This window comes from Odocoileus virginianus, chromosome 20 (genome assembly GCF_023699985.2).
Source record: "Odocoileus virginianus isolate 20LAN1187 ecotype Illinois chromosome 20, Ovbor_1.2, whole genome shotgun sequence".
In the NCBI taxonomy this organism is placed as follows: domain Eukaryota; kingdom Metazoa; phylum Chordata; class Mammalia; order Artiodactyla; family Cervidae; genus Odocoileus; species Odocoileus virginianus.
The window spans coordinates 56721325-56746780 of NC_069693.1; the positions used below are offsets into that span (position 1 = coordinate 56721325).

At 43.8% G+C, this 25456-nt stretch overlaps 3 protein-coding genes and 1 long non-coding RNA gene across 5 annotated transcripts in view; 2 read left to right on the forward strand and 2 right to left on the reverse strand.

Annotated features, from left to right (window-relative positions):
• Positions 1-1122: 1122 nt before the first annotated feature.
• Positions 1123-9760, reverse strand: TERF2IP (TERF2 interacting protein). The gene is made up of 3 exons (XM_070451518.1): positions 8966-9760; positions 3976-4100; positions 1123-2412 (listed from the first exon to the last, which is right to left on the reverse strand). Exons 1-3 carry the CDS (start codon positions 9648-9650, stop codon positions 2011-2013), a joined length of 1212 nt encoding a protein of 403 aa, XP_070307619.1. The 5' UTR covers positions 9651-9760; the 3' UTR covers positions 1123-2010.
• Positions 9761-9858: 98 nt separating this feature from the next.
• On the forward strand, positions 9859-23642 carry KARS1 (lysyl-tRNA synthetase 1). Of its 2 annotated transcripts, XM_070451516.1 has the most exons (15): positions 9880-9968; positions 11481-11667; positions 13435-13585; positions 14638-14803; positions 17094-17187; positions 17503-17689; positions 17775-17900; positions 19028-19147; positions 20167-20329; positions 20439-20612; positions 20772-20857; positions 21197-21282; positions 21881-22007; positions 22649-22792; positions 23363-23642. In XM_070451516.1, the coding sequence occupies exons 2-15, from the start codon at positions 11522-11524 to the stop codon at positions 23459-23461; spliced, it is 1869 nt and encodes a 622-aa protein (XP_070307617.1). In that variant the 5' UTR covers positions 9880-9968; positions 11481-11521; the 3' UTR covers positions 23462-23642. The 2 variants fall into 2 exon arrangements, with proteins under 2 accessions (XP_070307618.1, XP_070307617.1); XM_070451517.1 differs by lacking the exon at positions 11481-11667 and having other exon boundaries at positions 9859-9968.
• On the reverse strand, positions 20488-25346 carry LOC110131386 (uncharacterized). The gene is made up of 3 exons (XR_002312172.2): positions 25227-25346; positions 24732-24766; positions 20488-20972 (listed from the first exon to the last, which is right to left on the reverse strand). It is a non-coding gene; the product is annotated as an uncharacterized lncRNA (long non-coding RNA).
• A 47-nt stretch (positions 25347-25393) lies between these two features.
• ADAT1 (adenosine deaminase tRNA specific 1) overlaps positions 25394-25456 on the forward strand; it is a 36308-nt gene continuing 36245 nt past the window's right edge. Inside the window, exon 1 of the mRNA XM_020883968.2 lies at positions 25394-25453. The gene's annotated coding sequence lies outside the window, so the exon portion shown is untranslated. The remainder of the gene's footprint in view (positions 25454-25456) is intronic.

Here is a 25456-nt window from a genome sequence, read left to right on the forward strand (position 1 = left end):
GCCGAAGAATTCCATGGATAGTCTGTGGGGTTGCAAAGAATCGGACACAACTGAGCAACTTTCACTTCACACACACTTATTTATTTGGCCATACCCACGTCTCAGTTGCAGCATGTGAAATCTTTGATCTTTGTTGTAATGTGAAACCTTTTAACTTTTTCGGGGATTTTGTCAATTAGATCTTTTAGCTATGGCATGCACACTCTTAGTTGCAGCATGCGGGATCTCTGACCTTTGTTGTAACATGTGAAACCTTTTAGCTTTTTCAGGGGTTTTGTCACTTAGTTTAGCTATGGCATGCACACTCTTAGTTGCAGCATGCATTGACAGTGCAAAGCCCTAGCCACTGGACCACCAGGGAAATCCCTGCACTTATGTTGTACCATTCCAACAAGCTGAGGAGGAAGAAAAGGTTACATGCTTTGATTTAGGCTGGGTTCTCCCAGAAGCAGACTCTTTTTCCAGAAGAAAAGAGTGTGAGTGCAACTGAGGATTCCGGATGCACTAGTAGACAAATGGGGATGTAAAGTAAGAGCAGAAGGCCTATGAAGGTGCAGTCATCCCACTGTAAGCAACTATGCTTCCTTCTACTTGCCGCCTCCAAAAGATGGCATGGAAACCATCATCCCATTCAAGGAGTAACTCAAATATTCAGTTGTCATCTCTCTGGTCAGTAAGGAAGCTGAGCATGCATTCTCTGATTCCCATTAACCATCGGGCGAAAGCTGCTCTCAGGGGCATTAACTCCATAGCACGTCAAGCAAAGCGAGCCTCCGACAGGTGTGGCAGTTAGACTCCTGCTGTTGGCATGTGCTGGACTGGTGAGTGCTCAGGCATCTGGACAGGTTCTGACATCTTCTGTTATACACTGGATAGCTGCTTATTGACGTCGCTGCCCTTTGGCTCTCTGCAGTTCACCTGGTTATGCCATCTTTCACAGTCCTTGACACAGATCTTCTCTTTGCTCCATTCAGAAGAAACAGCATCTTTCTAACGGCCTATCAGTTCTAAATGGAACCTCTTATTGGTTTTAACTACTAAGAGCAAAAAATGTTAGTTCCTTTATAGCTTTTATACCTAAAAGGTTTTATGAATACAACCAAAGAAAACACTTTGTGGAGATTCAAATACAAAGTTCCATTTATTTTCAACAATGAAATCAACACAACAAAGAGGAATTAATCCTCTAATTTTTAAATCTAACACAATTCTTAGCACAAAACTATCCTCAATAAATAAAAACACATTACTAGTAAACAAGTTAAGACTTTTCTTGAGACTATCTTGTAGTGTGTCTGAAACAAAACTAGACGATAGGTAAAGAAACACATGGACTTCACTGACACACACTCGAAGGAAAGAAGAGCCAAGGAACAGGGTTCCCAAATACTAAGCTGGCAAAAGAAACACAGGGTTTTCAAAGCCCCCCAGAAATCAGAGCTCACTGAGGGTTACAAGAGTTTGGGACAGTCCATGTTCAAGGCCTTGTAATTAAATTTTTCCATATTTCTAGATTCTTGATTTGGAATCTCTCACAATCTAGAGGAGCTTCTGCCAAAAGATAGGAGGCTCTTTATTCATGCCTTCACAAGACCCATCTAACTTGCCTTCTTTGACTTCATGACTAGCTCCTATCACCAATATAGCAGGGATTCCACTCCAGAAAACGATCACTACAATGTAAACCAACCTCTCTGTTCTCAATTTTCCTTTCATAAACACACTGATACTGCCCGGAACAGCTCAAAATATGTCCCATTTCTTTTATTTCATCCTCCTACACAACTCTGCATGGCGTGCTGCAGTCCATGGGGTTGCAAGGAGTCAGACATGACTGAGTGACTGAACTGAACACAACTCTGCTTGGGTACAAAATCTAGGACTCAAAGGGCAACAAAATTGGTCAAAAGATTAGTGTCGGTTCCAACTGAAAAATTTCTGAAGTCCAATGGTCACACAAAAAATTGTTAACATCTTATCTGCCCAACTTTTTTCCCATCATCTTGCCAACTATTTCTTTCGGAATTCAATCCTCCGAGCTACATTCTGAGCACCAAATTTTTTGACCAATGCATCTCGAGTAGCCTCATCATCTTTTTGCAAATCTAAGTCATCCTGTCGGGACCAAATGGGATACCCATCAGCCCTCTGACCAGATTCTAAAAAGGAGGAAGTAGCCTCCAGCTCACCACTATTTTTTAGGAAGGCCTGTGTAACTGTTGACAGATCCAAGTTAAACTTTTCCATCAACTGCCGGATGATCTTAATGGCAGCTCCCACCTCTGGTGCAGAAACTTTTTCTTCTTCTTCTTCTTCTTCCTCATCAGGCTGTGTTTCTGAGTCTTCCTCAGGCGTGGGTGGATCATCATCACACATTGTTATGTGTATTTCAAAATCAGGACTCTCATCCACCTAGACAAAGTGAAGAATGGAACCAGTTTGTAATAATGAAGTCACAGACACTTACTCTTAAAATATCTGGTCTCTCCCAACTACCACCTCCTTTCCCTTTCATTCCACTGGACTTCCTTCAGTCCTCTAATGTGCTATGTTCCTTCTTACATTTAGTCATGCTAGATGTGTGTATATATGCATGTGTATATATATACACACACACACATATATAGGCCATAGAGTAAGCAGGAGTGTGAGTATAAGGTATATAAGTGTCTATGTGTGCATGTGTATACATATAAATATGTGTATGTATAATTATGGTATTCCAAAGAACATTAGAAGCTACACTGAATATGAAAAATGTATGCATATATAGGTACATATATATGAGTATACATGTATGCATTAGATTATTTGTTAAAAATTTGACTTCCCTCTCAGGTTGTAAGCTCCATAAGGGCAGGAATTGTATTTTGCTTATCACTACATCCTCAGTGCTTACCAATGCCTTCATATAATAAGCACTCAAAAAACACTGCTGTATTAATATATTAGGGCCTCCACATGCCACTACATTTAGGCACATTACAAAGAATGTTATGTGAGAAAAGATCTATGTAGGCCATGTTTGAGAGTTGTCGAAATACCTGAAAGCTTGTGAAAAATGAACCAACTTTAAACTAAATTAATTTTAAACTATTTCGTGATTTAGACTAAGACCTAACCATTTTTTTTTTTTTGCTGTTAGTAAGAAAAGTTAATTAAGATTCTTTTTCTTTGAGAAATATGCACATATAATTTGAATTTTTTAAAAATTATTTTATGGTTGCCTTCCTCTATTACTATGATTAAACATGGGATTCCAACAAAGTATAAGAAATTAACTGAGTATGGAGAGCTAAAAAAGTTCTAAGTATACAAAGAGCTAAAATTATTTAATAAAAAAATTAACTTCCTTAAAAATTACTTTTATCTGAGAAGCACAAAGTATTTTAAAAAGATAAATCCACAGTCTTAACTTAGAAAACCTTACAGATCAAAGTACTCAAAGTGAGATGCTTTGTACTGCTGAAAAATCTTTCTCCCTCTACCCCTCTTTCAAGTACCCTACCAACCTCTGAGAGCTACGCACCTGGAACTTGGGTCAGCCCCACTTTCCACTTTCCTCCTCCATCTTGAACTCTCTTACCTCTCTGGGCCTCAGGTGTACAAAAAGGACAGAGGGGATGGCCACTTTCAAAGGAGGAGAACGGACGTAGGGAAAAATGATTTGTATCTAATGAACATACCACAGGAGAAGGAAACTGCACCCCGCTCCAGTGCTCCTGCCTGGAACATCCCATGGACGGAGGAGCCTGGTGGGCTGCAGTCCATGGGGTCGCTAAGAGTCGGGCACGACTGAGCGACTTCACTTTCACTTTTCCCTTTCATGCGCTGGAGAAGGAAATGGCAGCCCACTCCACTGTTCTTGCCTGGAGAAGCCCAGGGACGGGGGAGCCTGGTGGGCTGCTGTCTATGGGGTCGCACAGAGTCGGACACGACTGAAGCGACTTAGCAGCGGCAGCAGCAACAACATACCACGATCTCCTCAAACTCTCGGGTGGCCTCTACAAGCATCTTTTTGACAGCTGCTTCATTCTCCTTGATCTCTTCTTTTCCAAATTCTTCTTCAGGCAAGTCTGGAGTTCTCTTATTCTGTGGTTCTGTCAAAGAAAACAGCACTAGATTAGAATTAGCTCTGGGCCACAAGTTAGGCTGCACTTTTTTCCTAACGGTTTTTGATCAGAGGGTAAGAAAAACATAAGACACGCATGTTCAATAATTTCTAATTTTTCAGCCTGCTATTGAAGAATTGTATAATAAAAATAATGATAATTTTCCTAAGTTCTCATGGATAAAATAAAAATACTCTTCAAGCTTAATTGATTTTTTTGTTTTTTTATATAGATTTTGCAAAAAAAAAACCAAAACTGTGCCATAAACTGTGTTTTCTGGGAATCAGATTCTGAGATGGAGATTAACGTGTAACGTGTTGATCAGCGAGTGCTTAGTGGGCAGAGAGAGAAGCTGAGCTGTGAAAGAGCTCCAACAAAGCCTCAACCAAAACCATGGAGAAGTATGGAGCTAGGAAGGCCCTTCAGAGTTGACCATATTGGGGAAAGGGAGCCAAAATCACCACATAGATTAGTCACTGGATGCTAGCATAAAATAACAGAACCTTGCCCAGCTGAAGATGGATCTGAGGGATCTACCACAATCCACTACATACCATCTACAGAAAGGAGAGCCTCATAAAGCTAAACACCTTCCTATTCTTTTACTCTGTTCTCTGAGGATTTAACTCTGCTGTTTTCCACTTAACAAAAACTGACTGTGAAGGGGCAACACGAGGGAGTTTTGCAATGAAGCTGTTCTGTATAATGATTATGGTGACGGTTACACAAATCTATACATGTATTAAAACACCTAATTGGAAAACTTGTATAGCAATTCCTCAAAATATTAAACCATATGATCCAGCTATTCCACTTTTGAAAATATAAAATAAATTAATCATTAATTAAATGAAAGCATGGTCTTAAAAAAGTATTAGTACACCCATACCATAGCAGCATTATTCACAACAGCCAAGATGTGGAAGCAACTTAAGTGTCTATCAATGGATGAATGGATATACAAAAAGTGGTCGTAAAGTGGAATATTATCCAACCCTAAAAAGAACAAAATTCTCACACATGCTACAACCTTAAGCTTTGAAAATAAGCCTCTCACTTATATTAAATGAAATAAGCCAGACACAAAAGGACAAATATATTATGACTGCACTTACATGAGGTACCTAGAGAGATCAAATTTATGAAGACAGAAAGCAGAATGGTGACTGCCAGGGGGAGGCAGGAATGGGGGGGCTGGTGTTTAATGGGTACGAATTTCAGTTTTGGAAGATGAAAACATTCTGAGATGGACGGTGGTGACGACCGCATCAAAACATACTTAGTGCTACTGAACGGAGCGCTTAAAAACTGCTAAAATGGTAAGTTTCATCTAACGTATATTTTACCGCCATAAAAAAAAATTAAATACCTAACTGTACATCAAAGTAAGTCAATTTTATTTCACATAAATTTTTAAAAAGAAGCCTTTTATTTTAGAGATACATGCTGAAATAATTAACAGATAAATATGATATTGCCTTGCTCTGATTTACTTTTCTAAAAAACACAACCACACACACTATTTCAGTTTCCATGGGTCAGAAGCCCAGGTATGGCTTGTACCGGTCCAGTGATCAGGGTCTAATTTACTTTTATTTAATAACAACATTTCTGCATGTATTAGCCATTTATTTATTCCCTCCTCTGAACACTCCATTTCATTTCCTTTGCTCATTTTTCTACTAGTTTCTCTTTTACTTACTAACTTCCTTTGAACACTAAGGAAACTTGCTCTGTTGCAATGTATTGGGTATACTTTTCCAATCTGCCCTCTGACTTTATCATGAAAAGCTTTAAATTTTAAGTAATAAAATATACATTTTTTCCTTAGTCTTCCTGGCTTCAGAAATAACAACATACAGCTATTTAAAAGGCTATTCATCCACATCCTCTCCTGGTCCTTTTCGGATTTTAATTTTTATATTTAAATATCTGAACATGAAAACACTGCAAAGGGTGAGTACAGCTTAATTTCATCCCAAGTTCCAACTGGTCTACCAGTCATCTCCACATCACTGATTTATGTATAAAAATTCTATTTATAAGATATATATGATCTCCTTTACCCACACACATAGCCCTTTCCTCTCTCCAAGAATCCTCCCTCTTCCTTACTCCATCCCAGTCACACTGATTTCTGTTGCTCCAAGAACACAACAGCCATACTCCACCTCAGGACTTGCACTTAATATCCCCAAAACTTGGCACATTCTTCCTCAAATAACCATCAGTTTAGTTCTTTCACTTCCTTTGATCTCTGCTCAAGTATGAGCTTATGACAGTGAACTTCCCCTCTTACCCTGTAGAAAACAACCTCTTTTCCAGCCCTTACCCTTTTTATTTTTTTCTATAGCAGCTGGAGTTGGTGACAGACAGGGAAGCCTGGCATGTTGCAGTCCATGCACTGAGCGACTCAACTGAACTGATAGCACTCACCACTGCCCAGCTAGCATTTTAAGCTCCCTGACTGCAAGGAGTTTTATATACTGTTACCACCCAGCAGGTAAGAGTCTGGCACTCAAATATCTGTTAAATGAATCTCAAGTGTCTCTTTCAGTTCAGTTCAGTCGCTCAGTCGTGTCCGATGAATCACATGATTCACATGAATTGAAACCCCATGGACTGCAGCATGCCAGGCCTCCCTGTCCATCACCAATGCCCAGAGTTTACTCACTCATGCCCATCGAGTCGGTGATGCCATCCAACCATCTCATCCTCTGTCGTCCCCTTCTCCTCCTGCCCCCAATCCCTCCCAGCATCAGGGTCTTTTCCAATGATTCAGTTCTTCCCATGAAATAGCCAAAGTATTGGAGTTTCGGCTTCAGCATCAGTCCTTCCAATGAACACCCAGGACTGATCTCTTTTAGGATGGACTGGTTGGATCTCCTTGCAGTCCAAGGGACTCTCAAGAGTCTTCTCCAACACCACAGTTCAAAAGCAGCAATTTTTCGGCACTCAGCTTTCTTCACAGTCCAACTCTCACATCCATACATGACCACTGGAAAAACCATAGCCTTGACTAGATGGACCTTTGTTGGCAAAGAAGTCTCTGCTTTTTAATATACTATCTAGGTTGGTCATAACTTTCCTTCCAAGCAGTACGTGTCTTTTAATTTCATGGCTGCAATCACCATCTGCAATGATTTTGGAGCCCAAAAAAATAAGTCTGACACTGTTTCCACTGTTTCCCCATCTATTTCCCATGAAGTGATAGAACTAGATGCCATGATCTTAGTCTTCTGAATGCTGAGCTTTAAGCCAACTTTTTCACTCTCCTCTTTCACTTTCATCAAGAGGCTTTTTAGTTCCTCTTCACTTTCTGTCATAAGGGTGGTGTCATCTGCATATCTGAGGTTATTGATATTTCTCTGGGCAATCTTGATTCCAGCTTGTGCTTCATCCAGCCCAGCGTTTCTCATGATGTACTCTGCATATAAGTTAAATAAGCAGGGTGACAATATACAGCCTTGACATGCTCCTTCTCCTACTTGGAACCAGTCTGTTGTTCCATGTCCAGTTCTAACTGTTGCTTCTTGACCTGCATACAGGTTTCTCAAGAGGCAGGTCAGGTGATCTGTTATGCCCATCTCTTTCAGAATTTTCCACAGTTTATTGTGATCTACACAGTCAAAGGCTTTGGTGTAGTCAATAAAGCAGAAATAGATGTTTTTCTGGAACTCTCTTGCTTTTTCGATGATCCAGCAGATGTTGGCAATTCGATCTCTGGTTCCTCTGCCTTTTCTAAAACCAGCTGGAACATCTGGAAGTTCACAGTTCACCTATTGCTGAAGCCTGGCTTGGAGAATTTTGAGCATTACTTTACTGGCATGTGAGATGAGTGCAATTGTGCAGTAGTTTGAGCATTCTTTGGCACTGCCTTTCTTTGGGATTGGAATGAAAACTGACCTTTTCCAGTCCTGTGGCTGAGAATGAAACTCAAGTGTCTCTTTTCCAAAAACAAAACTCCTACTAAGCATACTCAACAGGAGAAAATAGATTTTACCTCCCCAGACTTCAACTGTTATGCAGAATAGTCACACAAGGAAAGAGACGTTAAGGGGAGGAAGCATGACTCTAAACGAAAATGTCTGACAGTTTAAGCTCAATACCGATTAAGTCACAAGAGAAGCAACTCAACAGCTAAGCCCTGTGTCCTAACCACGTCGGAAAACCAATATTCAGTTCAACTGCGTTAGAAGCTCACCTTACCCGAGAAACTAGGAAGCGGCTTCCAATAAACGAGAAATTTCTTCTGTGAATGTGCATTCATTTAAGCCAAGATATGAAAATAAACTGCACTAGCACGGCTTTAAAACTGGCTTATACTGAATCTACCTAAAGCCATGAGAAACATTGTTTAAAACGAGTCTCTGAAATATTTCTGAAAAGATACCCAAGATACAGGTTGTCTCTGGAGGCGGGGGGACTGGATAGCTCGTGGGAAATGAAAGGAGATGGGGGAGAATCTTCCACAGACTCTTTCTGCCTCTTTTGAATCTCGGGCCGTGTCAATACCCCAGTTATGAAAAAAGGATGTTAAAGAGAGATTACAAAATGATGCAAACTTTACCCCGATGTTTAAAGAGAGATTACAAAATGATGCCAACTTTACCCGGACGTTTAAAGAGAGATTACAAAATGATGCAAACTTTACCCGGACTTACCCGGACGTTTAAAGAGAGATTACAAAATGATGCAGACTTTACCCGGACGGCAAAAGGGGTTAGGGAGAGGGGCTGGACGATGCCCCTAAGACGCCCACAAGGACTCCCCGAGGAAGGGGGAGACGCCCCCGCCCCCAGCACACACCAATGACAGCTGAGCACCCGCGCGTCGGCGACCGCAGACCTCACCCCCGCTATCAGCAGCCTCCGGGTCTTGCTCAGCCTTCCTCTTGAGTTTCTGCGAGGAGGGGCTCACGGGGGCCTCCCCCAGCAGGTACTTGTGCTCCTGGCCCCGCAGGCGCTTCAGGTAGCGGTCCTTCATGGACTGCCAGGAGTGCTGGGTGAGCGAGCTCTTCTCCATCGCTTTCCACAAGGCGTTACCGGTGACGGAGCTGGCCGAGCGGGCATGTTCCTTCACGTAAGTCAAGATGGCCACGTCGTCCGCGTCCGTGAAGACCATCCGCCCCGCCTGCGACGGCGGCTCAGGCTCCCCCGCGGCAGCGGCGGCGACGCCCCCGGCCTGGACCCCGGACTTCGTCTCTGGGGCCTGGTCGGCCGCCGGAGCCGGGCCCAGACGGTAGGCCCCCAGCTCGAGCTTCTCGTTGCGCTCCACGCAGTCCAGAATGTACTGCGTGGAGATGAAGTCTCCCGAGGCCTCGGCCGCCGCCTCCCCGGGCTGGGCCAACAGCACGGCCCCGGGCTCCTGAACGCGACACAGAGTGCCGCCGCCGTGAAGGATGAGCGTCGAGAGCCGGCGCTTTGCCGGGCTGGGACGCACGTAGAAGGACATGGAGCTGCCATCCTCCCTCACGAACAGAGTCGAGGAATGAGTGGGTCCATTGGGGTCTTTGCCCAAATCCATCGCCTCCGCCATAGCTCTCCCCGGGCACCGGAAAAAGCTGCCCCCTCGCGAACGCCAGACGAACAGGGAGCTGCAGGTTTTCAGATAAAGCTACAGGAAATGCCGGCCCGAGGCCCGTGTTGCGCTTGCGCATTAGCTGCGCGCGAACAGTGCCCCGCCCCTTTCCCCGGAAGAGGCGGGGCTTCTGATCTTGACCTGGAAGTCGCCGTGCGACCCACCACCACCACCCCCCCCGCCCCGTCCTCTTTAGGTCCGGCCCTCGGGAAAGATGGCTGACGTGCAAGGCGCTGAAGTTAAAGTGAACTGCGGCGAGCCGAAACTGAGCAAAAAGTAAGTGTCGTTGCGGTCATTATGCATTATGCATTATGCGGAGAGTCTGGACTAGGAAGCGCCTCGAGGCTCCGGCCGGGACGGCTGTGCCTGGGGCCTTGCTGCCGGTTCTCGTGGTTATGAACACGTTGGGACTCGGGTGCTGCCGCCGCAAAACTACATCCCCCAAGCTGCCCGAGGGCCGCGCTGGTTGGGTCCTTCCTCCCTGTTGTGCTCCTAGAGTAAGAGAATGCGGAGAACTGGGCGGCGACGGAGAAAAGCGAAATTTACTCTTTTCGAGGAGAAATGAGTTATTATGCCACGCCCCGGTAAAGAAGTTGGAGAAATGATAAATACCCAGCTCTTCAGAAGGACCTTCAGATTTTCCTTGGCCTCACCAAGGCCATTCTGAACCTTTTGTATTAAAGGGATCATTCTAAAACTGTCGTGCAGCTATCTTTATGGGTTGGTCAGAGGATCTTTGAGAATTGAGTGAATCACCGATCTCCAGCAGTATGGACTGTCTTATTTAGCCGAGTACAGCAAGCTGCACTTAGCACTGCTGGAAGTATCTTTGTTAGTCACCCCAAATCCTTGGAGTATAAAGGTAAATATAAATGAATTAAGATTGGCCGCTCTTTCACCGATTGTCCCTTGTACTCTCTTAATACTGCATTCCTCAACCGGAGTCCTCTAGAACCTCGACAGTGATGAGTGACTAATTGCTCAGTACTCCCAAAGATAGTACATAAATATAGTACCTTCCAGAGGCATGGAGAGAAGTTAGTTTCTTGCATTTAATGGCTGCCTTAGTGCATCTTTTTTACTTCTGTGTCTTAATTATTCTTGGAACTTCCTTTGTCAGAATCTTTAGTGAGCACCACTGTATGCCAGTTATTGTCTCCAAGTTTAAAAGCAGGCTGTCTGCCGGGTGACTCAGTTAAGGCCTCATTCATTTTAATGCAATGAAGAACATGATCTCTGTCATTGTGTTGCCTTCCAGTGTTATAAACTTAATGTAGTCCAAGACTCTTCCTGAAATTCTCCTTTCTTTCTCATTCCTAGAGCTCCAGACAAGTCTTGTCTTTAACTCAGGTGCTTTTGCGGCTTGTTTTTAGCTTCGTCTAGAGTTGGCAGTTGATGACGTTTTGTATGCTTCACATTGCCATCTTTGTCGCTAGGAGAGAAACTGCATGTCAGGAACTTGAGAAACACTGCCTCGCGTCCTGTCTCCTGTTTTCTATAATGTTGTGGTCATTTCTACCTGTAAATCATTGATTGACTTACTGACTTGTGAACGCAGATAAGCACCATCTCACCATAGCCAGGGCTGAGAACATTGTCAGTTATTTGTGTAGCACAGTGAGTGTTAGAGGGCTGCTGTCAGTGGAGAGGGTCTTGCATAAAATGGTACACTAACAGGTTGTGTAACCTCCCCTTCTCCCCCAACCCAACCCATAACAGTAGGAGTGCTGGCTGGGGGTATATTGTACTGCATGTCCCATCTGACACCACATCTCTGTTTCCTGTTAGGTGGTGGTAATCATTCTTAGGTGGTTCCAGGGTATTCTGCCATGTTGATGCAAGCCGCTGTAAGGCTTGTTAGGGGGTCCCTGCGCCAAACCTCCTGGGCACAGTGGGGGCAGAGGGAGCTGCGCCTGTGTCAACTTGCTCCTTTCACAACGATTCACAAGGACAAGCCACTTTCTGATAAAAGAAGGTTGGTGCTCTTTACCTTCTTTATTGCTCTGGGAGCAAAAGTCCTTCTTAGTTACTTATCTGTAAAGCCTCTGGCTGAGTTTTGGACTTGTTGCCAACTAAACAACCCTGCTACCTACTACCCAAACCAATAGTCCTTTCTCAGTTTCTCTTTAATAAATTCAAATTCGCACTCCATAAATTCTTGAGATGACGTTTAGGTCTTATGCTAGAACAGTGCTGAGATCGAAACCCTTGTATGAATAAAGAATTTGTAATACAGATTATTTTCCCTTTTCTATCTTTCTGGAATTTCTTTGCTTCTGAGATTAATTTGGTTTCTAGTCTTAGTTCTTATTCCTAGAACCTTTTTGGATAATCCTTTTTACTGATGTGATTTAAATGGCAAAAACTAGGTAAACAGGCTTATGTTAATGCTGGGAAGAACCAAATAGGCTTAGATGCTCCTGACTGAATGACAGAACAAGAAATCTAGCACCTTGTTCTGGAGGGGCAACTTCACAACTGATACAAAACAGATTATACTCAGAGACACTTAACTTTGGGCCCCTCAGAGTCAGTTTTCTTGCTTAAAAGATGGTCATTTCAAGTCTCCATTTTGTAAATTGATTTATTCTAAACTCATATATAATTAAGAATGTGCCCTGAAACCAAACAGTAGCAAGCATGACTAGGGATCATTTGCCATGGTTCATTATTATAGGATATTCATTTAACATTCGTGGTTTGGAAGAACAATAAGGGTACCCCTCTCTGCCCAAATCTGTTTGGTTTCTGAGTCTCAGGTAACAAGTATTAAAAGAGTTTGGATAGTGAGAGATTTGACCAGAAATTTAATCCACATCTATAAAATTTCTGTCCTTGAGTCAGGGTGTGAAGAGTTAAGATAGTGGGGGAATACCTAGAATAGTTCACATTTGCATGCTTAATTAAAGAATGCAGTTAGATGCTAGGGATGGGGGTCATCTCTTTGTGTATATTTCAATCCTCACAACATTTAGGGAAGAAGGTGTCTATTATTTGAAAGGAGTAACTTGAGTAATTGAGTAACTTGCTCAAGCACACCAAGTCAGGTTTTAGTCCTAGACAGTCTGGCTCCAAAGATGGTGTATTATCCCCTACAGCATGCTGCTTTGTACACTATCTACCCAATTTGTTGTCGAAGTCCAGCTCCTCTGGGGAAAGTGAGGCCAGTGCTGAGGGTCACTGTCAATGCATTAATCAATGCTGGGGGAGTGATTATCAGAGGAGTGTCTCCCTGGACTTCCTCACCCCACAAGTAGTGGAGAGAGATGACAAAGCTAGGACTTTCACCTTATCACACATCAAATCTGATGCTCTCAGAACTTCATGTTCTCCAAAGGATACTAAACAACTCAGTCCCTGGCCTCAAGGAGATCCCAAGCCTAATTAGCCTGAGAAAATCTTGCTGATTTTCTGTAAAACATTTTTTTTCCTATCCTAACTGTAAACTAATATGTAGGGTTTTCTTTGTCCTTGTGTATTTTGATTTTAGATGGGACCTAATGCCAAGGACCTCCGACTGGAAAATAGAGACTGATAAAGATCTTTCACATCTTTATTCTAAGTTTATTTTTTCCTCTGTCTACCTCATGTATAGAGTTTAGTAACTAAGAGAGAACCGTGGGGGTGTGGAACTGGACAAGTGTGTTTCCCTAGGCAGTTGATATTTTTGGTAATTGGTGATGGGGCAGAACGTAGGGGACTCTTCAGGCACCTGTTACATTGAACACTTTCATCTTGACAGTGAGCTAAAGAGACGCCTGAAAGCTGAGAAGAAAATAGCGGAGAAGGAGGCCAAGCAGAAGGAGCTCAGTGAGAAACAGCTGAGCCAGGCCGCCACCAATCACAGTGCTGATGATGGCGTGGCTGCAGAGGAGGAGAGCTTGGACCCAAATGTGAGTTCTTGGGACCACTGCCCTCCCTGCACTCAGGGCAGCTTCTGATGAGACTTAGGGCAGATTCCCCAGGAAGAGACAGTAGGAGGGACCAGTGACTGGGGGGATAAACAGGGACTGGGACTGATGAGGGGGGCCCACCACTCCATCTGGTTAAAAGCACAGGCCCTGCACATCTTTCTTGTCTTTTCTTGCTTAACATTCGAGAGAATCCAGTACTTCCAAGTGGCTGATAACTCCTTGGAGTTAACTGGACCTTATAGCAACCCTGGAGAAAATCTCTCCCTACAGGTGGCCTGGGGGATTTATTGTAGCTGAGAGACTGGCAAACCGTGGCCCACAGGCCAAAGCCACCACCACCCCTCTCCTCCCTAGTTCTATAAGTAAAATTGTGTTGAAACACAGCCATGCCCACTTGTTTACATGTCTTAAGGCTGCTTTCACACTACAACCTTGAGTAGTTGAGTAGTTGCATCAGAAAATATTGTTTCTAATATGAAAAAAGTGTTTTTTCATACCTCCAGGCCCATGGGCGTGCCTGGGGGAAAAATCTGGTGTGTGACCAGGGATAGGAAAGGAGGAGGAGAAGTGACTCACAGGCAGATGTGCCTCCAGAAGTGGTAACCAGCTCCACCTACACCAGTTAAACTTGGTGTTTTAGTGAATCCCTGGTGGTCCACAGTGAATCCCTGGCGGTCCAGTGGTTAGGTCTCTGAGCTTCCACTGCTGGGGACAGCCCTGCCGCCCCGCCCCCCCCCCCCCCCCCCCCCGAAAAAAAGAAACTTATTTAGACAGAAATGTGATTTTTCTTTTTGTCACATCTTGCATTTTGGGATTCTAGTCTTTATTCCCAGGTATATATCTGGCCACCCTGCATATTTAAGTGCAAATCTCACTCCATAGCCAATGCTTGATCCCAAGGCTAGGGAGAGCTTGGTTAAAGAAACCTCTCTGAATTGGGGCCCCTCTGAGGCAGGATACTGAACTCCGCTAGACCAGCCCCTGGTCTGACCGGGCTCAACTTCTCAGAAGCTCTGTTGTTTTTTTAACAGCAATACTTCAAAATCCGAAGCCAAGCAGTCCACCAGCTGAAGGTCAACGGGGAAGATCCATACCCACACAAGTTCCATGTGGACATCTCGCTCAGTCACTTCATCCGAGAGTACGGTCACCTGCAGCCTGGGGACCACCTGACTGACGTCACCCTGAGGGTGGCAGGTAGGAAGGCTCCCTGGCAGTCTGCCGGCTCCCGCAGCAGGCAGGCCTCTGTGCTTGCGCAGAGGAAGGTCTGGGGTGGCCTTGCTCCTGAGACTGCGTTCCTCGCGATGGTGCCAGCATGTCTATCCACAGAGAGTAGAGCAGCTCTAGGTCATGAGGCCACATTCCAGTGGCGAGGCTGCAGAGGAAGGGGCATTCTTTGTGGGGGACCCCTGACCTGGTGCCGCTGCTTGTTCATTGTCCTTTATGAGACTTTATTCCCTCAGTGGGAACCATGGCCCTAATAAGCTGCTAACAGTTCAGATCTGTGTCCCTAGACTGCTATACACTAGGCTGTATTTCTAGAGCACTCTTATTTTGTGTAGGATCTTCTTAATTCAAAAAATAATTAAATCTTGTCTTACATTTATACCCAAAAAAATATTTCTATATAAAACTACCAGTTGTAGAAAATCTGGAATGTTGAAATATTCAGAAAGGCAAAAAGGGAAAAGTTTAATTACCCATAATCCCACCACCTAAAGAGAACCCTTGCCAATACTTAAATGCCCCCCAAATTTCGTTTTCTTCACACCCAGTGATTTAACTAAAATATGTGTTGATGTTAGTCTGGGTCAGTGTACTCAGGTACACAGTGTGCACTGTAATGTATTGTCACCTCTTTATAGAAAATTTTTCTTGAATCTAGTTTTTTTTTTGTATTCTATTTCTTGCTTAGGTTTACTTTTGGGACTCCTTTTATCTATATGTTTTATCTTTGCTTTTTTTCATTCATTTTTGTCATTTTTTCTCAAATTTCTTTTTATCTCTTTTTTTATACTTTGATTTTTAAATTTTATCCTCCTTTCCAGATTGTCTTAAGGCATTACGTGTTGTATTTACTCACTCTTATTTTCTTCTAATTTAGGCTTCATTCTGAGATGGTTTTTTTACTTTATTTTCTAATTTTTTCATGCCATCTCATTTGTTTTTCTAACTCTGATTTGTATTCTTTCATATTTTGTATCATATTCAAATGTCTTTCAGGTTGTGAAATAGACTTTTTTGCTTTTTCCTGAGCATGTCTTTCTCAAGTGCTTTCATTGTCTGTGGAGATGTTATTCTTGTTACTTCTGCTTCTAAATTTAATATTGGTGTTTGACCTTGCCTCTTTTTTTATTGATAGGCAAGAAATAGATTTATTAATATAAGATGCTTGTAAGAGATACACACGAGCAGGCAAGATAGCTCTGCTGTGATGTTTTGTTTTTTTCTTTTAAATGTGAGGGTTTTTTTTTCCCCTGAATATTAAAAGGAAGCTCAGGGGACTTCCCTGGTGATCCAGTGACTAAGACTCTGCTCCCAACACAGGAGACCCAGTTTCAATCCCTGGTTGGATCCCACATGTTGCAACTAAAGACCCTGCATGTGGCAGCTAAAACCCGACAAGAGCCAAATAAATAAATACTTTTTTAAAAAGTGGGGGGGGGCTTGGTTCAGATAGCTTTTCTAGTTTCACTGAGGTCTCTCTTCGGTTTTTTTTTGTGTGTGAAGTGTTCAGAAACACAGCAACTTGCTTCCTGGGATTTGCAGTCTCTTCTTCCTTGCTTTTGCTGGACTCTCTGTTTTCTCGGTCTTGTTCAGTTTTGTGGGGCCTTGTCCTAGGAGAGATCCCTGGCCATTGAGTTTAGAGAGTTCTTGGGGCCCCCACTAAAGGGTTTCGCCCCCTAGGCCTTCTTGGTGCAGTCCTCCATACTCACTCGAATGGCAGTGAGCTGCAGTCCTTTACTTAGCCCTGCCACATTGTCCAGTGATACCTGTGGTTTTTAGGAAGACTTTCAGTTCTCAGACCTGTCAGAGACCCCATTGATTCCCATAGCTTTTTCCTGTTTCAAAGTCTTGAGGTCCTTGGTGGTTTTTCCCTCTGCTTGTATTTGGGGATTCTTGGAATATCTTCCCACATAATTTTGCTGTAAATTTTGTCCATGGCTTTCTGCCCTTTCCTGTCTAGTGCTTTCTGTTTTTATGTGGAGATTTAGGAAGATCCAAAAACAACACTGCTGCATTTTAGGAAGATCCAAAAATGACATTCTGGGAATCCATTGAGCACCTTTATCCTCCTACACATCTTTCACTGGTTTGAATGGGAAGCCAGCCTTGTCCTGAAGAAAAGGGCAGGGCTTAGGCCTCAGGCTACAATCAAATTGCTCTAGTTTATGTTCTGCCTGGATGTAAAAAATGCAGAGGGAGCTTTTTGGGCACTGGTATCATGAGATAGCTTCTGTCAGTATTTTTGCTGTTCTTTCTCTAGGTAGGATCCATGCCAAAAGAGCTTCTGGGGGAAAGCTCATCTTCTATGACCTGCGAGGAGAGGGGGTCAAGTTGCAAGTCATGGCCAATTCCAGGTATATAGAAATACTCACTTACAGGCCTTTCTAGATTGGCCCAGAGCAACACGACAAGAGAACAAAGGTCCATGTGGTCTTCTTTACTTGTTGGAAATAAAATTAAAGGGAATGGTGTAGGGTTGGGAAAATAAAATGGCCCTCTGGTCACCTAGAGATTGACACCTGTTCTTGGGTTGTGTGACAAACAGTTGACCTTGAATCTAGGAGTCTTCTTAGCTTCACAGTAACAGTTTAGCAAGGGTTCTGAAGTAAACCCGAGGTCAGTTTTAATTTGGGATATTGTGTACTGAGTTAAATTTTCCATTCATTCAGGAATTACAAATCTGAGGAAGAATTTATTCGTATTAACAACAAACTGCGCCGGGGAGACATAATTGGAGTCCAGGGCAATCCTGGGAAAACCAAGAAGGGCGAGCTAAGCATCATCCCCTATGAAATCACACTGCTGTCTCCTTGCCTGCACATGTTGCCTCACCTTCACTTCGGCCTCAAAGACAAGGTGAATTCTTGTGGCCTCCTGGCTCTGTTTACCGTACCGTTGAATGGAGCACATCAGTGTTTCCTCTCTGTTCCTCCTCATTTAGGAAACACGGTATCGACAGAGATATTTGGACTTGATCCTGAATGACTTTGTGAGGCAGAAATTCATCATCCGCTCCAAGATCATCACGTATATAAGAAGTTTCTTGGATGAATTGGGATTCCTAGAGGTGATGGAGAGTTCTTACCTGACATGAGCTGCCTTGCGGTGCCTGCCTCTTGCTCCTCCTTCCCTTCCCTTCCCCACAGGCGCATCCTGTGTCAGTATGCTTCATGCTTAATGAAAAGTCCTCTTTCTTGCCACTGTCTTGGTTCCACCTTACTTATTTTGTGCCCTGATTTGGAAGGTATGACAGGACTGCTAAGATAATAATAAGTAGAGGACCAGTCACGTGCCAATGATGCCATGTTCAATATGTTGCCAACTCGTGTTGCTTTTTTGTAGAATTAAAAGTATTTTTCTTAATTTTTATTCAACTTCTTTAAACTGAAAGATGTTGTTTCGGAAGAATTTTAGAACAAAAAAATTTCAATATTTTCTAATTGTATGAGAAACATGAGTACATGTTACCATAAAACAAATTCAGACAATAAAGAAGTAAGTAGAAGCCAAACTGAAAGTCCCCTTTAATTTCTTCCAACTAATTTCCCTCTCCAAACGTGCATTTGAATATGTATCCTTCCTTGCCATTTACTGTGTATGCTTATATGCATACCGATGCATGTTACAGATGGGTTACCTGTGTAAATGTTTTAGAAGGGTTTTACTCTTTGTTTTAAACGAAGTCATATTGTATATATTACAATGGACCTCTCCACCCCCAACATATTCTAGGACCCTTTGCATGTCCATATGTGTGTGTAGGTTCCTTTTTGACACTTTGTATTATTTCCTCTGTTGATAGCTTAACGTTTCTGATTGTCTCTGATAATATATTAGTGAACATCTTTGTGCACATGTACACGTGTTTCTGTATGGTGGATTTATGTCAAAGGATATCAGCTGTTACACTTTTAATAAATACTGCAAATTGAACTCAAGAAAGGGCATACCCATTTAGAGTCCCACTGACAGCTTGTGAAAGTTTATGATGCTGTGTTAATGGTGTTTGGTATAAATAGAAAGAGACACTATTCTAGAGAATCAAGCTAGCTCTACTTTTTTGTCAAACACCTGCACATTACTATGGAACTTATCTTTTACTTGGGATATAATAGACTATCACAGTCAAAGCATGAGCGATCCCCTCAACTAGAGGAGCTCTGTGTGTGAACTAAACGTTTTTCCCTTTCTCAGATTGAAACTCCCATGATGAACATCATCCCAGGGGGAGCTGTGGCCAAGCCTTTTATCACCTACCACAATGAACTGGACATGAATTTATATATGAGAATTGCTCCGGAACTCTACCATAAGGTAATCAATAAAAGATGCCCTGTGTCCTTAGAGAAGCAGAAGGCTGAAAGACACTGGCTAGACAGGTACGGTCAGAAATAAGAGGAACAGTGAGGGTAGAACAACAAAAGTGTTCTAAGTGTCAGGTTTGTGAGCGTTACATTTCTGGAATTTATCTGTAGGGTCAGTAGAGCCTTCTCCAGGGCAAAGGGAGTGTCTTTCCTAGATGGACACATCTTCCTAACCTACTTTGTTTCCCATAATGCTTTTTTAAGTTTGTAATTCTTACATTAAAGCTGATTTTAGTCCTTTGTTGAAGAATGAGTTGAATTTCTGCTTGAAAGTTGGAAATATCCTCAAATCACCAGAATAAACATCAAAGACTATGTCATTAGTTGCAAACAACAAAAACTGTTATAGTGTTTAAGTAGAAGAACAATGTATCCAAATACACAAGGATGCTCACAATTTCTAGGAGGATCAGAGGATCAGGCTTGGAGACCACCCAATTAGGAATGGTTCTGAGTCATATCAAAGGGCTGTCCTCGTGAAGAACCCAGTATCTTCCATTTGGGAACTTACCACAGCTCATAAGCATGGTGCGAGGCACACGTCGTTGCCCTTAGGACCTCTACAGTTACTACCTTTATAAGCCAGATACCTCTGGCCCCCTTCACCAGAGGAGATTGTGTACTATATCTGTATCCTCTTTGCACGTGGAAGTCTCACAGATGGGTCTGACTGGGGAGCTTGGGTCATGTGCCTGCACCCTGACCCCCAAGAGGCTTCTTGTAGAAGCTCACACAAGATGGGGGACACCCCAGACAAAGGAAGAGTGAGAATTCAGTGTTCCTGGGCAGCCAGAATGAATTGTAATTATCCACAAAGACCTGAAGAGAGTAGGGCACTCAGCATCTGGGTAGAGACCTGAAAGCATGGCTTGAGCTGTGAAAACCAAGTTACAGCTCTTGTAGACAGAAACTTTACCCGGCCAGACAAGATTAGCTGCTGTGACCACGACCATGGCCATGTGTTATTAGATGCTGGTGGTTGGTGGCTTCGACCGGGTGTATGAAATTGGACGCCAGTTCCGGAATGAAGGAATTGATTTGACTCACAATCCTGAGTTCACCACCTGTGAATTCTACATGGCCTATGCCGACTATCATGATCTCATGGAAATCACAGAGAAGATGATTTCAGGTGACCCCCTCCTGCTCCCTTTGTCTTTCCCACGTGTCTGGAGGACTGGTGTGCTGCCTTCAATTAGACTTCCTGTTAGTCCTCTTTAAATGACACATTTCTTTCCCAGGGATGGTGAAACATATTACAGGCAGTTACAAGGTCACCTACCATCCAGATGGCCCAGAAGGCCAAGCCTATGAGATTGACTTCACCCCGCCCTTCCGGAAAATCAGCATGGTAGAAGAGCTTGAGAAAGCCCTGGGCATGAAACTGCCAGAAACGAACCTTTTCGAAACTGAAGGTAAAGTGATGCGCTCCTCTAGTTGTAGGGCCTTCCTTCCTGTTCAGCTCTGAATTAGATTAGGTCAGGAGTACAGTTCCCCATGCAGTTCTTCTTATACTGGGGTGGTATTGTGATGGTGTGATGTCTTCTGTCCCAACTTGTTTGTTTGTATTACAGAAACTCGCAGAATCCTTGATGATATCTGTGTGGCAAAAGATGTCGAGTGTCCTCCACCCCGGACCACTGCCAGGCTCCTTGATAAGGTGAGAGGCCCGGGCACTGATCGTAGATGCCCGCACCCACTGGTAATGCCCCCTGCTCCCTGTGAAGGGGAACTCCGCCATAGAGCATTAACTTCCCCAGCTTCACAGGAAAGCTCTAAAGAGAGAAACAAGAGAACAAGTTTTAAATTCCTGCTTACTAAGCTCTCTGCCAAACAGTTACATTTGTTACCTTAGTTAATCCTTACCAACCTTTCAGCAGCTTAAGATAAACCTCTGTAGCGTCAGGTGTGGACAGGAGCGGAGTCCTCTGCCACCAGGCCTGAGCCAATCAAAATGGCATTTAGAAGGGCTCTAGCTGTGCTCTGCTTTCTCCTTCAGCTTGTCGGGGAGTTCCTGGAGGTGGCGTGCATCAATCCTACCTTCATCTGTGATCACCCACAGATAATGAGCCCTCTGGCCAAATGGTAAGACAGAGTGCGGTGTCTCAGTTACCTGTTGCTGCATGATAATCTCAGAACTTAGCGACATAGAGCAGTTTATTCTCAAGAGTGTGTGGGCTCACAGGGTTGTCGTTCTGCCCTGTGTGGTGTTGGTGAGGGTAACTCAAGTGACTTTTTTCACCTGGGAACTCTGTCAGCGTGCCTTGCATCCCCCCATGAGGGATTCTCCTACTCCAGAGCCTCTTCTCTGGCAGCGGAGCCAGGGCTCCAAGTGGAATCATTCTGAAAGAATAAATCCTGGTGTGCACACACAGACCAAGCCTCCGCCGATGTCCCACCGGCCAGAGCAAGTCACCCAGGTAGCCCGGAGTCAGCATGGCAGGGCATGAATACGGCGGGTTTGGTTCGGGGTCCTAGTCTACTGCATAGGTCTATTGTAAGATGATTCAAGCTTCCTTGTCTCTGACCATCCTCGGTATTGTAGCAAATGATTCAGTGCTGAGGATGCATACAGGCTTCGGGTCACAGTCAATAACAGTTTTGAGTCAACCAGGTTTCAGGAGTTCTTGTGCTTGTACCACATGTTCTGTTTATTCAACTTCCCCGGTGGTCTCCTCCCCAGGCACCGCTCGAAAAAGGGTCTGACTGAGCGCTTTGAGCTGTTTGTCATGAAGAAGGAAATATGCAATGCCTACACTGAGCTGAACGACCCTGTGCGACAGCGGGAGCTCTTTGAAGAACAGGCCAAGGTAAGGAGGGAGCGTGTGCCTGCTCACCCTGGTCTGTGTCTGGCCTGCAACTCCTGCTGACCGGAACAGAAATGAAGGCTGAGAGCCACAGGCCTCACAGGAGGAAGTCACATTTCAAGATGGAGAACTTGACCAGTTTTGGCCCTAGAATTTCTATATAAATGGAGCTCAGGTGTGCTATCTGTGGGGGGCATGTGACACTCGTGTTGACGAGGACGTTACCTTTTCTTAGATGGTATGTTTATTGAGGTGGCCTGGGGATGAGAAGACAAAGCAGCCACGAGCCGCCCGCACGAGCGCTGCCACGATGGGTGGTTCAGGAAGTGGGAGGGACACTGTGGGAATCATCAGTCTCTGAAAATCAACTGCACTGGACTCGCAGAGCCCCAGGCAGTGGAGGGATTTCCACTTGGCAGAGAAGCTCACATATGTTCTGGGGTAGGGTTCATCAGTCCTGACCTTCAGGTCTTCGAAAGAAATGGCTCCATCCTGGAGTTCCTGGGAAGCCAGTTTCCAGCAAGTACTAGGTGTCCAGAGCAGTGCTGGGATGGAAATGCCTCTGATGGTTTTCACATGCTCACTCAGACGCCAGAGCGTGCAGCCTGGAAGAGTGTCACTGTGCGTGTGGTTCTGTCCTCTAGGCCAAGGCCGCTGGTGACGATGAGGCCATGTTCATAGATGAAACCTTCTGCACCGCCCTGGAGTACGGGCTGCCCCCCACAGGTGGCTGGGGCATGGGCATCGACCGCGTCGCGATGTTTCTCACAGACTCCAATAACATCAAGGTATGCGGCAGCCCTGAAGGAGCACCAGGAAAGGGCGCTGGGCTGGGAGGAGGGGCAGGCGGAGAGGTTACCTGTGACTTCACAAGAGCACAGTCAGGGCATCTGATTGCACAGAATTTGGGGGTTTCTACCCAAGGCAGAAGAAATACCAATTGTTTGCATTTCTGAAGGATCCAAGGAACATACTGAGCCATCTACATGCATTACCTCATCTAACTTAAGTCAACCTGTGACCTGTAGAAACTATTGTTATCCCCACATTTACAGATGAAATCATTTGGAGAGAACCTTTCTGTTTATTCTTTCTTTTGATATCGTGATCTAGGCAGTGCTGTGCATTTTAATATTTATTTGGCTCTGGGTCTTAGTTGCAGCATGCGAGATCCTTTAGTTGTGCGTTTCTTCTTTTCCATTGTTTGTAACTAAGACGAACTAAATTGAAATGAAACAACACAGATCTCCGGGTTTTGGTGATAACAGTAACCAGGAGGGGGAAAGGAGTGGGTGGATAGGCAGGGAAAAGTGCTTCTTAGCTTCAGAATCTTAGCTTCAGAATTCTCTGTCCTGTAGGAAGTGCTTCTGTTTCCTGCCATGAAACCTGAAGACAAGAAGGAGAATGTAGCCACCATGGATGGCCCGGAAAGCACAGCACCCGGCACTTCTGTCTAGAAAACAGTAATGACGAGTCATGTGACGACTGATTGCATTTCTGTAACCAGGGACTGCGAGCGAATTCCTGTGTGTGTTGCTGTCTGTTTGACTATCACATTTCACTTCAGCCGCCAAAAACGAGAAGAGGAATCAAGAATTCCTTTTTACTCCTTGTTATCAAATAAACCATTTGTCTCTACTCCTGTCTCATCGCTCTTTTTACTTTTGAAATGTCATCTTATTTCCCAGACAGCTGACCTAATGAATGTTTAGGATTATACCACTTTACTCATTCAACAAATTTCTCTAGGTGACATCGAAGTAGAGATCTAGAAACAGAGATCTGAGTGGAAAAGCATAGTCCAGACCAGAGGGCTGCATTTTTGAGGAACTCCAGAGGGGTCTGGTATGACCAGTAAGGAGCAAGTAAAGCTCAGTGAGGGGCCAAACCATGCAGGCACCTGTAAGCCATGCAGAGGAGTATGTGTTTTATCATGGCGAGATGAGAAGCCATTGGACAGTTATGAGCAGTGTTTTTCAAAGACTGTTCTAGTTAGTATGTGGATGGCAAGAGTGGAAGAGAGTTAACTTTGCATTTGCAGGCTGAGGAGACATGATGGCTTAGCTTTGGATGGTGTAAAATGACGGTGATGGTTATGAGTCATTGGAGTTTGCTTGTGTTCCTGAGGTCAGAATCTGTTGGCAAAGTGAGCTGTGAGAACAGGAATCATAATTTCAAGGTTTTAGGCCTAACCACCTGGAAAGCAGAGTTGTCATTGACTTGAGATGGAAAAAATGTGAAGGGCAGGTTTGAGGAAGGAAGGTTGAGTGTGGTTTTGGACATATTAAACATGTTTGTTAGATGTTGGGTGAAAAGAGTGAGTAGGATGTTGAATAGTGAATCTGGTGTGTTCATATTTTCAATTCAGTGAAAAAGAACTGGAGCTGGGCAGAAAAATGTAAAAAATGTCCAAGATTATAACAGCAATCCAAGAGGAAGACAACAGCAGTTTGTCCAAAGGACTAGAGTTTTGCCATAAAAGTAGAACTGGGTGAATTCAAGAGAGAGATCAACAGGACTTGGTAACAGATTATATATTGGATTATAATACAGGGGTGAAGGGAAAGAAAATGACAAGGTGACTCACTTTTCAATTTATGCAACTAGATGAACGGCAATACTAATCCTTGAGATATACCTGGAAGATGATTACCCCACGAGAAATCTTTAAAAAAAACAAAAGAGTCACAGATAAAACACGTTAGAGAGAGGAACAGAATACTTAACCTTTGGAGGAGTAAGGAATTTACCCTTCCTCTGATCTAGAAAGAAAGATGGGGATCAATTAAGCTGCACTTCCCTAGCTTTAGAGGGATAATATGAAAAGTAAGTTCTCTCTCATCTTTAGGAATTGAGGTATACAACTGCCAAATGGTACAGACTCCTGAACTACAATCTGAAGGTTTTAGACCTGAACTGTTAATAAAGAAGCCAAGAACCACATGTGGCTATTGCACATTTGAAATGTGGCTGGTGAGAACTGAGACGTACTGTGAGTGTAATATACAAACCAGACTTCTGAAACTTAGTTAGAAAAAATATAAAATACCTCAATATCTTTTTTAAAAAATTGATTACACGTTGAAATATGTTGTATATGTTCGGTTAAATAAAACAGTTTAAGTTCATCTTTTGAGTTTTTAAAATATATAAAGTTTTAAGTTACATATCTGGCTCGAATTATATTTCTACTGGATAGCAGTGTTTTAAACAAAAATTTACCCTAGTGTCCCAAGATACAACATCATTCTACTCTTTGAATCTATTCTCTCGCACACCATCAGCTTCCCGAGCCCCTTTGACTGATACGCACAGCGCCGGAAGTCGGGTCTGACCCTCCCACCTGGCTCCGCCCCCTAAGCGACTACAAAGGCCAGCGTGCAGTGTGTGTCGCCTCTTAGTGACGTCACGTCCGTTGCGCCGCACACGCTCTGTCAGCTCCTTTCGGCGTG

Coding starts and splice junctions, on each gene's coding strand:
- TERF2IP (XM_070451518.1), bottom strand. CDS start 9,650: ATGGCGGAGGCGATGGATTTGGGCAAAGACCCCAATGGACCCACTCAT. Junction 4,101..8,965: donor GGAGGCTGCTGATAGCGGGG/GTGAGGTCTGCG, acceptor TTTCTTTGACAG/AACCACAGAATAAGAGAACT. Junction 2,413..3,975: donor GAGAGTTTGAGGAGATCGTG/GTATGTTGTTGC, acceptor CACTTTGTCTAG/GTGGATGAGAGTCCTGATTT.
- KARS1 (XM_070451516.1), top strand. CDS start 11,522: ATGTTGATGCAAGCCGCTGTAAGGCTTGTTAGGGGGTCCCTGCGCCAA. Junction 19,148..20,166: donor CTCCGGAACTCTACCATAAG/GTAATCAATAAA, acceptor ATGTGTTATTAG/ATGCTGGTGGTTGGTGGCTT. Junction 22,008..22,648: donor TCTTTGAAGAACAGGCCAAG/GTAAGGAGGGAG, acceptor TCTGTCCTCTAG/GCCAAGGCCGCTGGTGACGA.